Source organism: Melozone crissalis, unplaced genomic scaffold, assembly GCF_028551555.1.
Source record: "Melozone crissalis strain CALT ecotype California unplaced genomic scaffold, PUWL_Pcris_2 ptg000023l_1, whole genome shotgun sequence".
In the NCBI taxonomy this organism is placed as follows: Eukaryota; Metazoa; Chordata; class Aves; order Passeriformes; family Passerellidae; genus Melozone; species Melozone crissalis.
This window is the reverse complement of record NW_026535801.1, coordinates 17604126-17622405: the sequence shown is the minus strand read 5'-3', so window position 1 is coordinate 17622405 and position 18280 is coordinate 17604126. Positions and strand designations below refer to the sequence as shown.

General features: G+C 42.9%; 1 protein-coding gene across 1 annotated transcript in view; it reads left to right on the top strand.

The window, feature by feature from the left end:
- PPP1R1C (protein phosphatase 1 regulatory inhibitor subunit 1C) overlaps nt 1–17595 on the top strand; it is a 41103-nt gene extending 23508 nt beyond the window's left edge. Inside the window, 1 exon segment of the mRNA XM_054278371.1 lies at nt 17497–17595. Within this exon segment, the coding sequence (XP_054134346.1) occupies nt 17497–17585 (89 nt within the window). The 3' untranslated portion in view covers nt 17586–17595.
- Nucleotides 17596–18280: the final 685 nt, after the last annotated feature.

The following is an 18280-nucleotide window of genomic DNA, read 5'->3' as shown; positions in this document are numbered from 1 at the left end:
TATTTCTTTCCTAACCTGCCTCACTAGTGTTGAATTCCATGCTGGTATGTAGCATACAATGTTGCAAAAGTCAGTATCTGAAGATTGCATCAAATGACTCCATTCTATTTTCTGTATGTTGTGATTCACCTCTTGTCATAGTTTTTTTTCTATGTTAAGTAGCAATCTTAACTGAGGATTCATCACCTGTAGTTCCCCTCTTTGCATCAATTTTTCTTCTGTTACTCATGTGCTTTTATGTCTGAACTTCAAATTTTCTCATCCTTTAAGGTCTTCTTCAAGTGTGAAGGTTGGCTTGAACCTCCCTATGAAAAATACCATAAAAACAACCACAGGAATGTTTTGCAATTTGAATAGTCACCACTTTTGCCTTGGGCAATCTTTTCCAGTCAGTTCTCAATGTGTAAGGCCTTTTTTTCCTATTTACTAATCTACTTCTTGTTCTTCTTCTGTATGACAAAACCAAGAAGAATCCTTTGATCCTTTTCCAAAGTAGATGTCAAGTTGTTTTAGCACAAAGGTCCATCCACCCCTCAAAGCACAAACAGCATCTTTAGAAATGCCTTCATCGTTCTGCTTGGTGGGCTAGAGAAGCCCCTGGAAGTCTTGCTGGAGGCTTATTTTTTACCTTCACACTTGCCAGAGAAGTCTAAAATGGGATGATAACCCTTCCAGATAGAGAGGGACCAAGGGAAGGCATCTTAGACTGCCAAGGCAGAAGTGCAGGATTGCACTCACCCCAGGTAAAGGTGCTTCCTTGGTGTCTCATTACCACTTGAAAATCAGAAGAGCACATTTGAGTCTCAGAGCTGCAGCTCTCCATGCCAGGGCATGCTTTGTGCTCAGGCAGGTTTCCTTTCACCCAGGCAGTCATGTTTGCTTTGGTAGCTCAGCTCATTCTTGGAAGGAAATGCAGAGGGCAGTGGCAGGAAGCAAGGTTTACAAAGAATAACAGGAGACAGCCTGAGCTGTTCCCAAACCTGCATTGCTCCCTGGAGGTCCCAAATCCCACATTATCTCCCAGCTATTGCTATTAATACTAGTGGCTATTTAAACAACCCCTGTGAAGGAAGTGCAGGTTCCCAAGTGATTTGAGGATTTCATTAGCAGTGAGTCTACTAGCCTGGATGTGCTAGAGGGCAGGGAAATAGGAAAACTTCACTCATCTTAGTTCACTCTGCTAGAGGCTGTTTAGATCAGATCAAGATCCTGCTAACTTCAGCAGGCTTTAAAGAAAGTTACTGTAGCTGTCTGTGTTCACTGGACCACCTTTGCAATGAGGAGACATCAAATCATAATTAAAGTCATTCCCACACAAGTAAGAGATACATTTTACTGTTTTCTTTCTCAGCCTTTTGGGAAATAAATGCTTTAAATTCCTCTCCTAATGTATTTTTCTTTGCATAAAAACAAAGGTCTTTTCCTGAGCTAGGCCCCAGCTACAAGATTTGAAATGGGATTAAATCAGAGCTCTTATAAATCTAAGGAACATTCAAAGACGTTATTTTGGTTTGAGTCATTAAAACAACCAGAACTCACTGGCTTTTCCCAAAGTGTTCAGACCCAGGGATTTGATACATGCATAATTCTAGTACTTACAATGATGGTTGATATTAAATGAGCTCTTTCTAGCTCCTGCCATGAATTTCAGATGCTCTGCTTGTTTAGTGCCTGCTTGTTCTTCTCTCCAAAGGAAACAACATGCAGAATAAATGATTAAAATCATGATGTCCCTCCTGAAATATGTAATTTATTAGAAGCAATTAGTACAGTGTGTGGCCCTCATCCAAATTTGCAACCCCTTAGGCCAGCCTGACGATGTCTGATGCATCTCATTACTTTGTGACTGAAGGTTAACAACGAACGTGGGTAGAGTCTGGAGACATTCAAGATTATTGTTAGTATGGTAAGTTTGGAGTTTGGAGCCCATGAGAATCATTGTGGAACAAAAATCTCAGGCTAAATTTACTTCAAGTGGCACAAGAATGAAGTTTCTAAGGCTTTAGCAGTCACTACAAAAACTTGTATCTTTTTACATGGCAAACTCTGCAAAGAGCTTCCAGTGTCAACTAAGCACAGCAGTGCAAGAACACAAAACATCCCACTATTCTAGAAAGAAAAATACCATGTCTTTTTTTGCTTCTGCTTCATACATGGACTTAAATTTAATTTTAAGAAATTAATGTTAGCTGTAACATCAGGCATCTTACACAGTCTTCTGAACATCAAGTCCAGGCTCACAAATTGAGCTGGAGCCCAGTCAAACTTTTCTTATGTGGGTGAGTCACTTTGACTCAGCCTATTGCATTTTTCCAATTCTCCAATGATGATCCTTTTTCAAAGATGATTGTGCTGCACATCAGTCACATGGCCAGAACAGGAGATGGAGATGGTTTTCCATTATCCTCTCAGTGCTGAGTGGTATTTTGGACCTCTTTCCTTTTCCAGTAGGCTAAATGGCTGTGATAACTGCTGGGCAGGGGACAAGGACTACTGCACAAAACCAGGCAATGTCCAGTGGCTGGAGCAGTTCCTGAGGTTGATTCTTTCCTCTAACGCCTTAGCAGAGCTGCCATGTCCCTGGTGGAACATCTGTTCTTTAGCCTGGTAGTACCAGCTCTCCACCACATTCCTTTTAAGTAGAAAATGTCTCAGTAAGTTGTTTCTTGGGTAAGAGAAGGCTGAGCTCTGCCTTGTTTTCATGTGCACTGCTCTGGTTTGTTCATGTGTTGTGATGGGACAAAATGCCATCAATGCACTTCATTTCCTGGGTGGAAGGCCCACAGCTGTCTGGACCTGCTGAAGAACAGGGAATAGAAGATTTATGCTGCAGTTTTGTATCACTGTGTTTTTTCCTTGTCCCTAAATTGGTCACAAGAGATGCAGCTTTGTTTCCCAAACTACTTGTTCTACTTGTTCTCATCATTTAAATACTGTTCTTATTCACATCTGTGTCAGTGCCCCTCGATACAGCCACACCACTTGATGCAGAATGGCCTTGAATGAATTTCCTGGCTATCTTTACACAGATGTTACCTTCTAGTGCCTGGTGTCTTTCCCCCTCTCTCTACCCTCCTCTCTCCTTCCTCAGACTTGAACTGTAGGATGGTGACAGTAGATACAATTAAGGAAAAAAAAAAAAGTGAAATTAATTAGTGAATCACTGAGTTGGTGATGGGGATACATCAGATTGCTGCCATCTCAAGTTCAGCTGGCTGCCACTGCTATGGTACTGCCCAACACGTTGGCAGACACTGCTGCAGTCTGTATTTAATTTCCTACTGTTGGCAGCTTTGAATACATTTCATTTCCCACAGCTGGCAGCTCCTGCTTCAAAATGGCTCTGGCCTTGGCTGCAACAAATACTGCAGCACCTATAGAGAGACCAAGGTGTCCAGTGGAGACTAAGCATGACATCTGTTCCAGAGTAAAACTGGGATGTTTGTGTTACAGCCACCATTACCTGGAGTGAAGAAAAAAGGGCTGTGCTGAGCACTAATGTCAGTCCCTAAATTACCACGTGTGGTCCAGCACAGACCAAATTCTGGGGGAGTATTTCTGCTGGCCTCATCTGGCTCAGTGTGAAATCCACATATCTGATATAGTTCCTTCTAATCTTGTGCAATGAATGCTAAAGGGGCCTCCTTCTAAAGGTAAAACTTTATTTTTATGATAGAAAATAATTTTAGAAAAGTGCTGTGGAACAGCATTTATGACTTGAAAATAGTGTTATGAAGCATTGTTGTATTAAATACAAGGTAGTGTAAATATCATACTGTTTCTAAGCAGTAACAGACAACATTAAAAACCTTTTAAGAGCTAGCAACATAAAATACTGTAGAACAAAAATATGGGAGACATAGTACATGTTTTAAAATGTAAAGTAGAAATCCCAGGAAGGGCAGCATGTGTTGTTCTGGTTACTTTTTTTACAAGATGTATTTATAGTGAAATTACAAGGATTTTGGCAGTGCTGTGTTCTGAATTGAAGCAGCTTTTGAAGAAAAGATAATGTTTTTATAGGAGAACATGTAAGATTCTTATGAAGCCAGCCATTTGACAGGGCATTAAATTTTATTTCCTTGCTGTATGTTCTATGCTGGAGGTTAACAACCAAGCCACATGGCAGACACTGACTGCAGCCAGCCCTACTGTAATAAATAATAATTGCCCCTCTGTTTCATCTAAAGCTTTGTAAATCTGGAATTTGATCCCAAGCAAGATGGCAGGATGAAGGCCTAGATTGCACATCGCTGCTCCTGTTCAGTGTTTGACATCTCCCAGGCAGGCGGGGCAGGATTGTGCACGCAGTGAGGGCAAGTGCATCTCTCAGGGCATCACTCCCCTGGCTCAGTGGGGAGAGCACGCTCCTCCTGCAGCACTGCCAGGGCCATGGCTGGGGGCCTGGGGGAGCTTGCTCAGGCCATATTGGGGTGTTCTGGAGGTAGGTTCATTGTGTACATACAGAAATACTCTCTAAGTAGTGTACTTCTAAAAAGCCCCCACAGTATGTGGGCTGCTGTCTCATGTAATTTACCCTCAAAAAGAAAAGCCTTCCCTGCATTTTGTACCTCACTGCATATTTCTACAGCCCCTCTTTGTCTATTAATGGCTCCTCCCCATGTAGTCAAATTTCAGATATAAAAATCCCCACCCCTCCAAAAGGCAAAGCTTTCAGAAGACAGAATGACTGCAGGCAGGCTCAAGGTTAATAGTGAATTTGTATAACATGAAAGGCAGCACTGCGCATTGAGCAGTGGCATCAGCCTGACACAGCAAAATCATCCCACGACCTTCCAGCTACAATTCCATCAGCTGTGCTGCTCCTTGTGGGCATGTGCAAGGGTGCGCAGGCTCACAGCCATCAGCCCAGCTCTCACCACCTGCTCTGCTCCTCCTGGGACCAGGGCAATGATTTCCATGAGAGTGGCTGCTGGCCACAAGCTGCTCTTCCAGGGACAGTAGCTTGCCATTAGCTCTTTGCTTCAGGTTTCACCCTGACCCGAGCCAAGGTCCCAGTAGCACATTAGCTTTGTGACATCTCTGTTTCTGAACAACCTGGTCCTTATTTCTGTGGTTAAGCTAAGAGAAACATAGAGAAACCATGCTTCTGATTTTTAGGGACCATCTGTGCTGGGTTTCTTGTGGTGGGGATGTTTTCTGGGTTGTTAGTATTTGATTTTTTTTCCTTTTGAAGTGGATGCCTATTTGAATTTATCAAAAACCAAAAATTTTCTACAGAAGGCCATGTGGTTCTTCTCCCCTCCATAATTTCTCCCTTCCTTCACCCCTTGAGATGCAACATTGCCCAGTATAGCAAGAACACAGAGTTCCCAAAACCATCCTCCAGAGCTTTGGCATGGAGACAAGAACACGAGCAGCCTGAAGATTTCAACCACATCCTTTCAGGCCTGCAGCTAGCACTGAGTGCTCACATGAATTATGTGTGTGACTGTGACCAGAAAAACACAGGAAGTACTGCAGCTAGCATATGGATCTGCAAAGGGATTCATTTTCCTGTGAGCTGCACAGGCCAGCAGGATGTTGTTTAAAAGCTCTCATCTGATGGAGCTGCTGGTTTTTCTTGAAACGGAAGGAGGGAGGATACTTCAGGCTTTTCAGTTCTCACACAACCTGAGAACAAGCAGTGTTATTCCACAGATCTTTTATAGAGGAGATGATTAGCAGGCTCTGAACAATTTATAGAGTAACTATTTCTGACAATACAATAAAGAGTTGTGGGATCTAGAAGGAAATCACTCCCCTGAAGTGTTTGCTGTGGCTGTCCCAGCTCATGCTGGCACACAGCAAGCAGAAAATGTGCACACATCTGGCAAATCCTGGGAATGCTGCAGGTTTGTGGGCTACTCCCTGCAGTGGCACCTTTCCAGGTGACAGGGACACAGGGCACACCTGGTGAGGTGCAGGACACCCACAGGCTCAGCTGGGACTGGGGGCAGCCGTGAGCCCCACGGAAGGAGTGGAAGGGAGAGCAGGGGAGGCAGAGACACTGCCAGAGAGCAGCAGGGAGAGGGGCTGCCTCTGCCCCAGCACCAGGCACCCAGGGGCTGGCCAGCTCCCACAGGGCCAGAGGGAGGAAGCAGCCTTGGTTTTTCAGCAATGAGGAGAAATTATGTAAATTCAGTTTTCAACGTCCTTGCAATCTGAAAGTACAGAGTTTTTTAAAAAACAGTGGGATTTTTGGCATGCAGGCTCCCTCTGGTGACTCCTAATGCAGCTCCACTGCTGGATGGAAAGAACAATTGCAAGGAGTGGAATGATATTAAATCTGACTAATTTCAACTTAAAACCTGTGAGGTTGCTACATTGCTACATTTCACCTGACTTCCAGCAGTATTCCCCACGTCCCATGAGTGGTTAGAGCCTGACTTTTATTTCAACTCACTCTTAGCAAGAGCTAAAGTAAGAAGTGTAAAAACTAATTTTTACAGAATCTATTACTGTGATCTGAATGTGTCTAAACCTTTAGAGGAGAGCCTACCTTTTCTATATTTTGTCTATATTTTCCCCAATTAAATTGAGTATACTGAGTCTGTAAAACTAAAATTTGGCTTGTCCCTACCTCTAAACAGACTTACCTTCTGTAGCTGAAATACTGAGCATTGTTCCATGCTGTCTTTAGCATCAGCTTTCATAAGTCTTTGCTGATGTGATTTTCTAGCTGTAAAACTTCCCACTTTTAGCCTCTTAGCTTATTTTAAGATAGGCAGGCTACTGAGTGGCTCCAACTGGACACATGGGCTGGAGAAGCATGTGGTTAATCCTAAGAATGACAGAAGTTGCCTGTGAAAGTGTAAGATAGTTTAATTTAAAGAAGCTGCGTTTAGAAAATGCTACTCACTAACTTTTAAGGCCAGTGAGTTCTAAGACATAGTTTGTGACAGTAGCAGAGCTTTTGACTTCTGTTATTATGGAGCAGCTGATTAGAGGTTTGAAAATGTGGCCTTTAATTTGGTGGAATTACTGTAATCCTTTGACATAAGGGAACAATTCTGCCAGTGCTCTGATTTTGACCTACTCTCAGGCAGACAGCTGCCTGACTGAAAGTGGTGCTGATGTCAAAAGTGAGGGCTTAGCAACTCCAGCAAATGAACACACTGCCCAGTAAGGTTTGGTTTCCAGACAAGTGCTTTTTCAGAGGAGACTCTGACCATCTAACAGGCTTCCCAGGACCTGCCAAAGCACAGCACCTTTGAAGGTCTGCCTGCACTGATTCAAGCACACTTACCGGCAGTTCTAAGCCTGTCTTTTAGCTGTGAAAAATTGGGATGGAAAAGTGTCGGCTGGAAAGCTCTAATCCTCTCCTGATTGCTGGCCCCAGCTGCCTGGTCAGAGCAGCACAGGGGCCGTGAGGAGGAGAGCTTTGCAGTGCTGCCTGGATTCATTACTGCCATGGAAGCCACATTTGCATGTTTTTCTGATCAAGTTTCTGGGGTATTTGACCAAGAGCCATCCTCCACAGAATCAGCTAAGAAATATTTTCTGGTTTTCCAAAAGGTAAAGCCACCCCTTGATGGCTGACTGCAGGAGCTCCTGCTCTTCATGTGAGCTCTGAAGACTGGCTGCCTTCTGCAGTCTGAGGGCCGGCAAGGCAAGGAAGGACCAGCAGAACAAGATGGTTCCATAGATGGTTCCATACCAGGAGAGGTTTTCTGGGGCAACAGAAACCTCTCTGTTTACTCTTTAGGCCACTGTATGTGGGAGATGCAGTCCCTTCAGCCATGGCAAAACTGACCCCTCTCTCCAGAGCAGGTTCTGGCCAGCCTCTGGAGGGCCAACAAAAGCCTTTCTGTGCAAGGAGCTCCTTCACGTGACTCGTAAGGGGCCAGTGCTGCTTCAAGCCATCCTGAGAGGGAAAAATGGAAAGTGGAAGGCAATGTCTCAGAGAACAAACTGGAAAGTGGCCAGGCATTTGCAACATGATTTTTGCTGCTCTCATACAGTCTTCATTGTGATAGTTTAACAGTGAGCCTTTTGACTGAAAGTAGCCTCAAATGAGCCTCAAGATTTGTCATTTAAAAGGCTCACCATGACAACTGAGGATGGTATGACTTGAGCTAAGAGAAGAGTTAGCAACAACCAGCAGACATTTAGAAAATTAGTCATACTTTGTTGCTGGGTTTCTGAATGATCATTCACAAACCTCTACGGGGCCATGGTGACCTGCGGAATATGCTGATGATCTGATCTGCTCCAGATCAGATATGTGACCTACATAAACCCATCATATTTGCCAATGCCTCAGATCATTTGTTTTGGTTTAGTCATGCATATTAGAGAGGAAAAAAAAGTAAATGAACTTGCAAGGCTGAATAATGTCTTGGTCTCATAATGACAACGCATGAGAATTTTTTTCTCTTCATTTTGAGCTGAGATGTAAAATAATACAACACATGGAGGAGGTTTTTTTATTATTTATATATTGCTATAATGCCAGCCTAGTTTAAACTGCCACATTGCTGCTCCAGATTCTTTTCATTCTAAATGTTGGCGGTCCCCCATATCTGCTCCTCTTTGAATGTTGATTTACCATTTACATCAATGGTAAATCACAGAGTGACAGCCTGACTTTGCTTTTTGTAGGCTAATCTAAACAGGAGTTTGAGAATATCTAGTGCACCTACTTTCTGTATCAACTCATTTGTCTCATATCTCAAACTTTGAAGCCACATAAAACAGTAATTTACAGTATTTTATATAAATTCATTGCAGATAATCAGTAAGCTGGGGTTTTGTCTTTATAACTGGAACTTAACATCAATGACATGTGTTGACTCTTCTTTCTTTAACAATAATAAGAGAAAATCTCATTAATTTCCGGAGGAATGGGACTAAGATCTGTATAATAAAGAAAAGACCTGGTTATGCTCAAACTCATTGGCCACAGGACCAAGGGCCACCCTTGCATGTTGGTTATCAAGCTTCTGTGAACCCTTGCTTAACAGCAACTCACAGGTGTGGGTACCACTCAGAGTCCCTTGGGACTGCTGCACTGTGCATCATTTTTCAATCTTTCTCCAAAACGTACAACCCAAATTTTAAAAAAATTTCAAAGGCTGTATCAAGCAAACTGTTCACAGTTACCAACATCTATAAAGCAAAATTTTCCACATCCCTTTATTTTTATTTTGCCTTCCCTCCCTCGTGTTTTTTCCGTTCACTCACTCATACACGTGGGAGTGGCCAAGGCCTGGGACTGTGTTTTGTTGTGTTTTATTGCTGTCCTGGCATAGGTAACTTTTTGATACTCTTTGAACCACCAGCAGCTTAGAGACCACCCAAGAGAGTGGCTGCCTTGGGACACGCAGCCTGGGCTCTTGTTGCCAGATCTTCTTGGCAGCAGGATTAACCTCTTGCCACAGGTCATCTGGTTTGATTATTGAACCTGAACACAGCAGATGAAATAATAGCTGCCAGCTTGCCGGACTGAAGCCATTCTACTGGGTGGTTGTGAAGAAGCACAAGGAGAGATGTGTAAAATGCATCTTGTGTTTGCATACAGACATCAGCCATTGTCTGGCTCTCTGTTCATACTCAGTAACATCCACTGATCACTGCACACAACAATTCTTGTCATATCATACTGAGGTTAATGAAGCATCCAGGAACCCACACCAGGAATTCCGTCCATGCCACATAAACCTTGTTCAAACATTTAACAGAAGGTGGTTGTTGCACCAGGGAACTCCCAGCTAGGGTATAGCAATCCAGCCCAGGAACAGATAGAGAATGTTGGGGAGGAAAGGAACAGTCTTTGTCTCAGCAGGTTGGCAACAAAAATGTTCTCAGTGTGTTTCTGAAATTCCATAACTGAGGGTTTTGAGGATTTGGATATAGCTATGGAGGCAGATAGTTGTACCTCGCCAGAACTTTAGGAGAAGGAATGAAAATGCTAATCTAAAAGCCTAGCAATCTGAGAAGCAAAGCTGTATCATTTCCTGATTTGAGATGAGTGGAAATGATGCCCATAATATATGATGAAATTCAATTTTCCTTGAAAGCATAAATAGCCACCATTAGTCTGAAATATATTGGAGGGAGTAAATGGAGGGAACTCAAGGGGAAAAGTAGTGGCAGGAGAAAAGGTACATTTATAAAGCTAGGAGAAGGAGATGTGGTAGTAGTGAACACCCCAGAAAAAGGAGAGTTTCGAAGTCTGGATAAATAGTAAAAACTATATGAGACACATTAAGCAAGAAAAAACATGCAAGACTCAAATGACAATTGGATATGGGGATCTAGAGAGGAGTGGAAATCAGAAATGCGTAAACCTAAATATTAGGAAAAAAATGACAGTGTTGTTCATGGTAGATGAATGTTTTGGACAGGACTTCCCATCAAGAGCTTGATTTTGACCACTTTGAAGTGCTGTGTTAGGCTTCCACCAGCTTGCACAGAAGATGCGCTCTAGAGTTTTAACTTGGGCAGAAGGGAAAATGACTCTCAGAGAATGGCAAGGAGAAAGGATTACAACAGCAGAAGAACCAGCTTGCTGATATCTTTGCCTCTGATATCAGCAGAGGAAGGAGAACCAAGGCAAAAATTGTCAGAGGCAAAGATATCAGCAAGCTGGAAAGGATGGAGAGAGAGGTCACTGGGCACTTGGCCAGAAAGCTGAGACCGGGTCCAAGGGCAACTGGATCAGAGGAAATGGAGGAGGGGGGCAGAGAGGGCTGACAAGGTGGAACCAGTGAGCATCATTTTTGGTGAGCTGCATGGTAGAGAGAGAAGAAGGGGAGACAGGTAGGGTTAAGGATAGGGTTAAAGGTTTTTAAGAGTTACTAATGAAAGCCTAAGCGCTGAACTCTGACTTGTATGCAGGTTGAGCTTATCTAAACCACTCAATGAAGTAAAAATGGATTAAAGGTTTCAGGAACTGATTGTACAGATGAAGGAGAGAGACAACAGGTCATTGATGCAAAGAGGAAACAAGAGAAAGCTCAAAATAGATTTTTGGGAAACTATAGCATTTTTCTTACTGTTCTGCTCTTGCATGCTCTATATAATCCCTCCTGTATTTCAGCTGTTAAAAAAAAAAAAGAAAAATACAGTAGGATTTAATTTCTTTCCAGCCAAAGAACCAGTTTTTTGATCAAGAAAGTCAAAATGCCTAGGAGATGTATGTGCAGGGGTAAGTTTGAGTTTCTCCATGACCAGTAATGACAGCTGTGTTTCTGATATCTTCTCCAGATGGGGCAGAGAAAATACAAGACATGTATTTCTTGCATTTGAATAAATTGGACAGCATAGCTGGCGTGTACCTGACAGTGAACATTTGAAGATGATGAAACTGGATTTTTCTAAACTTCTATGAAGCATAAAGTCCCAAGAATGGAGGCTAGTGAAGCTGTATTCTGTTGAACTGAAAGTCAGAGAGGAAAAGTTTTTAATAATCATTCAGCTTTTGTCAAAGAAGGTTTCTGCCAGGCAGCTGCTCCTGCAGGCTCTGATGGTCCTCAGCTCCTGCTGGAGGTGGGAAGAGCAGGAAGCACTGATGCTTTTCAGAGCTGAGACTCTGTCCTGTGCCTGTCAGAGCTGGATTGTGGTGCTCGCGGCAGGGACAGGCTCTGGACTCTCCCACTGGCACTGACCAGCAGAAAGGAGCACGTTCCATGCCAGGGAGCACCAGGTGTTTCTGGAAACATCTGGCAAAACATCTTGTGAAGTGTAGAGAGTCCGTGTTACTCCCATTGAGCAGATGCCTAACTGAGCAAGAAAGGCATTTCTTGTGAAACAGGGTGCACAGGCCTTGGTTTTATTAGCACAGTGTGGTTCTTTAACCTGTTACACCTGCAGGCAGCTGAGCATATTCTTTTATTTGCAACGGCCGTCAGCACCCCCAGGCACCACAGCCTGGTAGTGCCTGAGACAATGATGTGCCCCTGAGGCCCCAAGGGGAGATGAGCCATTTCAGCAGCAGTGCCAGCACCCAGAGGAGCAGCTCTGCTGTGCCTCCCTCTCAGGAATCACGTTTTTCTGTTGCAGTTCCACACACTGGGCCACAACTGGGGTGTGATTTCTATGTGAGATTTTGGGGATCTCATGGGTGTATCTGTCACATGCAAGAGATGCTCCAGGTTCACTGACTTTAATCCCATTATTTTTATCCCCTGTGTTTGAGGAATACGAGGCTCACACACACATATATATATAAGTCACAGTGGAGCACATAATTAAGAGTTTGTATGCTTTCCAAAATCAGCACAGAAATATTGATTCAGTCTGGCCCCACAGTTTTGAGGAGAGAAGAGGAATCTTGTTCCTCAAATAAGCCTGACTGGTGCACTTAGACACTTCATCACTTTTCCAGAGAAAGGAGTCATTTGAAGCTCCCAGGCAGATCAATATATAGCCCATGTAGTTAATGTTAGTACATTGTTGTGAACTGTAGGATGCATTTACTGAGTTTTGATTTCATAAAATCATACAGTCATTTAGGTTGCAAGGAACCTTGGGAAAGTCCATACTTCAACCTGATGCATAAATCAGAATTAGCACCAAGTTTAACAAGGTTGTCCAGTGCTTTGTCTAGTTCAGTACTGAAAATCTCATTGAAGAGACAAATCACATTTTCACTGTGAAATCACACCAGTGCTTAAATACACTCTAAGGAATAATTTCTTCCTTATATCCAGTCAGAAAATATTCTCTTCCAATTCACAGCCAGACACCTTCCCCCTCTGGGCTCCTTTCCTGGGTACAGGCAGGCTGCTGTTAGGTGCCCCAGGGGTGCCCCTGACCTGATAACAGCAGCTGTTATCTCCTGTAACTGTGGGGCCATCCCTGCACATGGAAGAGCCTGCCCTGGAAGAACTGCCAGCTTCCTTTGGCTCTTCACAAGGGCTTTCCTTTGCACCCAGCCCAGCCAAAGACCTGTGGTGGATCCTGGATTTAATGACATTAATTTGAGGTGTTTTTTCTGGTTGTTTTTTTGTTGTTGTTGCTTGTTTGGAATTTGTGTTCTCTGTCTGTTTGTTTTGTTGGCATATTTTAAATCAAAACTTGAATTGGGAAAAAACCATTATGAGGAAGACACATTGGAGAAACATAATTGAAACGTATTTAACTGTTAAATGCAAACCAGAATATACCATTACAAAGAATAGTCATTTTTCCTGTTTAGAGGTATGAGCCTATAATATTGCTTTTGATATTCTCATTTTTTCAAAGGAAAATAGAAAACAATTAAACACTGGCTGAGATGTTTTTATTTTGCTGTTATCCTCTTTGGCCAGGTCTGTTTGCATAATCATTTCAAAGTGATTTGAGTTCTGAAACACTGAAAATGAGCCTGTTTTATCTGTGCCTTTCACTGCTTTCTGCAAATCTGGAAATGTGTTTTTGCTAGAGAGAGGATCAGCTCCAAATCATAAAACTAAATAACCCTTCAAACTTTAGGGAATTCAAGCTGCCAACCAGACTTCAATCCTGAGTTTGGTAAATGTCAACACCCTTCCTTGGGCAGTGGAGTGAAGGAAGAAGTGTTAAATAGGATAGGGAGCTGCCTTAATTACTTGAATATTTTTAAAATTTTTTTCAGGAGACATTTAATTCAGGAACACTTGGTTGTTTCAAATCTTGTGACCCTACTTAGCTTTCTAAGCTGGTACTTTGGTTAGATGGAGAGAAGCTAAAAGACAGCTGCTGATAAAGCAGCATGGATGTGATGTGACTACAAAAATGACACAAAATTGTCCCATTCTCATTCATAATTTAAAAGAATCTAGAATTCTACGAATATTCTTTGAAACAATGACTTCATCTAAAAAGGAATTGCCAGTTCAAATTATATTTGTATATGGCTTCTCAATCTGGTTTGGAATTATCGGTTTGTTTATCAACATTAAATGTATTAAATTACCTGCAGTGAAATATAAGCCCTTTGAGAAAAAACAGTTCTTTAGCAGTGTTCAGTGTCCTTGCTCTAAAGCAGCATAAGGATGAGTGTGAAGACATTGTGGGTGCTGGTGAGAAGGGGCAGTGTTTGGTCTGGAGGGGTTTTTGCTGCCAGACATCCCAGGTGAAGAGCAGAGCCCCAGGCAGGGGGTGACACTGAAGCAGGGGCTGGGTCGGGTGCAGAGGGGATTGGGAACCCATGGGGACAGGGGATGGGTGGCACCCTGTGAGCCCCATCCCCAGGAAAGGGCACAGCAGGGCAGGGCACCCAGTGAGAGAAACAGAGCAGCATCAGGACAGTGCAGGCACAGCAATTCAGGGAGCTGAGTGCCCACAAATTCCTTGCTTGGAAAAAGGGACATTGATGGGACTGGGTCACTGTATGGATCAGCATTTAGTCCTCCCTATTTGCTACTGACATTGTAAAGCTTGTGCAGTTTATGTGGAATCAGTAACTTGATGTTTCTAACTTGGATGTGCTCTTACACGCAAACAATTTCTTATAAAATATCCTGGCTTTGTTTTGTTTTTTTTTGCCACATGTAAAATCTTACAGTCTGTATTTCATGCTCATCTTTACATTGTGTTCAATCAGTGAACAGAAATAACCCCCAAACTACAGCATTTTGGTCCTTCTTGGTTACTAGCTGAGAAAGCTGAGGGCACGAGCTGTGTCACTGGTACAAAGATTGGAAATATGAGAAGGAAATATCCTGTCTCATAAATTAGCGTTGCCATAGTCATGGTTGTAAAACTGGCTGAGGTGACCTGAGTAATGAATTTTTATTCAGTCTCTAAAAGAATCTAACCTTTCGGCAAACAATATATATTGCAAAGATAAATAGATAATAGATATTGCTAAGCAAAGATGCTGAACTGATCCAGCAATGCACTCTGTGGGTAGAGCTTCACCCCGCTACCTGCTTGTCACATGGCTCAAATTGACAAAGGGTAGGGCACAGCCTGGATAACCCCTCTGGAGCCACCCTGGAGAGCCACTGTCCCAGCCTCTGCTCTTGAGCTGTGCCTGAATGTGCCTGAATGTGCCAGTGTGCACCTGCCCAGCTCTGGTGCCTCCTGACCCTCCTTCGCAGCCACTGTGGGCTGCTGCAATGTAATGTGGCTAGATATGCTTTTAATCCAGGAGTTTGATTGCTGTAACTTAACTCAGTAGTTTTTTTACTCCAGGCCATTTTTTGCACTGTAAAAGTTGGCAGCTTTGTGCAGGAAATGTGTCTTTTCAGGGCAGTTACCAGCATTTCCTGTCATACATGTTCATATGTTACTGACAGGAATTTCATTACCTCTATGTCAGTTCACACTGGTTTATTCCATTGTGTAGATGAGCATCTTATTTTGTAATGCCACACCAAGGGTCAGCTCATTCTGACAACCTGATGTGTGAGAACATCTTGAGGCTTATATATAACTGCATGAAGTCTTGTGCACTTACTGGTCAGAGGAGGAAACTTCCAAGGGACACTGTAGCATAAAATGACTGGCAGAGGTGAAGGCTGGCTGCAGAATGGAGTTTATCAAAAAATCATTAAATAAGATCAATAGCTACTTGCCATGCAAAAATCAATGGGTAATGCTCAGTGATGTAATTTCTCTCAATTTCCTACAATTTTCATATTTAATATTGCAATTAAACCACATGGCCAAAAGTCTTCACCCCTACAAAAAATACAGTTCCATGGTTTCATCATACCATGCATGACATGCCTTATTTTCTGTCCATAACTTTGCCCTCCTCATCTTTGAAAAGCTCCCTAAAGAAATTATTCCTTCTGGCTCTAGTAATTCCTGACAGAATTGAACAGCAGCTGTTAGATGAGCACTGTCAATTGTGCAAGAAATGGCTCTGTAAGTGCAGAAGAAACAACAGGAGAAAAATTTACCTTAAAAACAAAACATAATTTGGAAACAAATGTCCATTAACCTGCACTTAGGTGAAATCATATTTAAAGTGTTTGTCTTACTAAAGGGTGTTGCTAAAGAGCTTGGTAGTAGCTGAGCATCTTCATGTATCACAGTTCTTAATTGGAAATGGCTGGATTATTGCAGGGCACACTTACAAGAACTGTGGCTTTGGAGCATTAATGTGTTTGCTTGGTTTATGTCAGGACAACAGCTTCCCAGGAACTGTGTGCTGTCATTTGTGTGGAAGAAAAGAGAGAGAGGAGCCCAGGGCCCAGCACAGAGTGATGGACTCCTGTTAGAAGTGCTACTGTTTTCAGCTATTTGTAACTTTGTGGAACTGAAATAGCTTATGCTGAGATTTTTTTCAACTTATGTATTTGGAAAAAATCTATCCTGTATTTTGGAGTGGTGTGGACATAAACAGTGAGGTGTAGGAACTTCCAGAATAAGAGGCACTGGGGCCAAAGCTCTCAGACCATCATCAATTCTTCTTACTCACAATTAGCAGTAATCAGGATCTTGCCCTCACCCCTCAAGAGTGAAGCCTTTTTGAAAAATGTTCTCCTAAAAGTGCTATGACTTGCAGGTTGCACATTGGGGTGTGTGATTACAGCAGTGATAATATAAAGCAGCTGGGGTGTTGCTTCTCGTCATTATAGAGAGGAAGTGATACAAAAGGGAAGCATTTTTCCTGACAGTTAGAGATGGTTACTAGAACTATGTATGATCTTTAATGAAGTAAAAAATATTTTTATGCAATGACAGTAGCAGCATCAGATAATAGCCTAATTCAGGCTTATGTTTTGTTCAAATCATGCAGTTTTGATCAATAGTTATGTTCCCACTTTGCTTCTCATAAACTGGGGGACCCCGAGACTAATCTTGCACATTTGCTCCTTAGGTTTTTTGAAAATAACATGTCCTCTCTGATCTCTCTGTCATCTTTTTGTCGTGATGTTGCTTCCTTTTCCATCTTGAATTCTACCACACCAAGGCAGAGCTGAGAAGATGGGATTTTCCCATTGATTGAAATTTGCTTTCTTGTACTGAACATAAGACAGGAAAATATCTGTAATTTGATTCATTTTCATAAAGTCTACTTCACTTGTTGGCTGAAACCAGCCAGCAGTACCCACTGCATAACTTCCCTCAAACTAAAAACTTGATATAACCAAAACCAGGATATTTGAACTTCCAAATATCCTGTGATAGGTATTTACCCTTTTCATCCAGCCCCTCGTGGTATTTGGAGGTCAAAAGAACACATTCTCCATGTAAGAAATGATCCAGTGTTGTCACAGAAATGATCCATGTAAGAAATGGTCCAGTGTTGTCACAGCTTTGGTGCCAGCAGTCTCCTCTCTGCCAGGACAGTCTCTGTCAGGCTCTCCTTGGCTCAGGACAGCTTTGCTATGGTGCTCAACACAAACCTGACCAAGGCTTACCAAGGAAAAAAGAAGCAAATACTGTTCAGAATCTTTATTCAAGGAAGAGAATATCTCTACCATTGTATGACTTGAACTAAGAGGCTTGTTTAAAAAAGGAGCAAATATGAGCATTAAACTTGCCCTTATTTTGGTTTTCTGTTCCTTCCTCCACAAAAAAATACCTGATGCCTGTCAAACACAACCTTAACCATGACTTCTGTGTTTTCAGGGATCAAGCACCTGAAGAGCCAGAATGAGTCAGTGTTTCCCGAAGAAGAAGAGGCGCTTGGCGAGCGGGAGGAGGAGTGGGGCCATTAGCCAGCCCATCCCGGAGCCCATCCCGGAGCCCATCCCGGAGCCCTGCCCGGAGCCCTGCCCGGAGCCCTGCCCGGCCCCGCCGTGTCCTGCCCCGGCAGCGCCCGGGCCCGCAGGCACCGCACACGGGTCCTGCCGCCCTCCTTCCCGGAGACAAAACTGATATTTTAAACTCGGGTTTTTTTTCTTTTATTTTCTATGACTTAGAAATGTAATTCGCAAATGTGTTAGCTCCCCGAGGTCAGTACTGCCAGAGCTTAACTGCTGCGTGTGAGCTGTATCTAAGGCTTGTTGTAAATAAAAGTTATTTAAAAGGTACAAAATAAATAATACATTAATTTAGACAAGATTGTCTGTTGTACAGAGGGTTTGTCTTGCTAGAGAGAAATGTTCATATAACATGACCCTTTCAGTTAAGGACAGTTTTACCATTGTTGGTAAAGTGCCACATTCCCCTCTGTCACCTGCAGGCAGGACGGGTCACAGCCTTCCTGCCCCCTGTGTTTGGCTCAGCTGAGCCAGCGAGTGACAGCACTGCTAGCTGCACAAACTCACCTTGGGAATGAGTCCCAGGGCTTTGGCTGAGGTCAGCATGGTTCATACCATCCTTTTGTTTTTTAGACCACAAAAATTCTATGGCATAAAATGGAATAAGGTGGAGAAGGAAAAAAATGTTTCTTGAAAGTCACACTTTACAG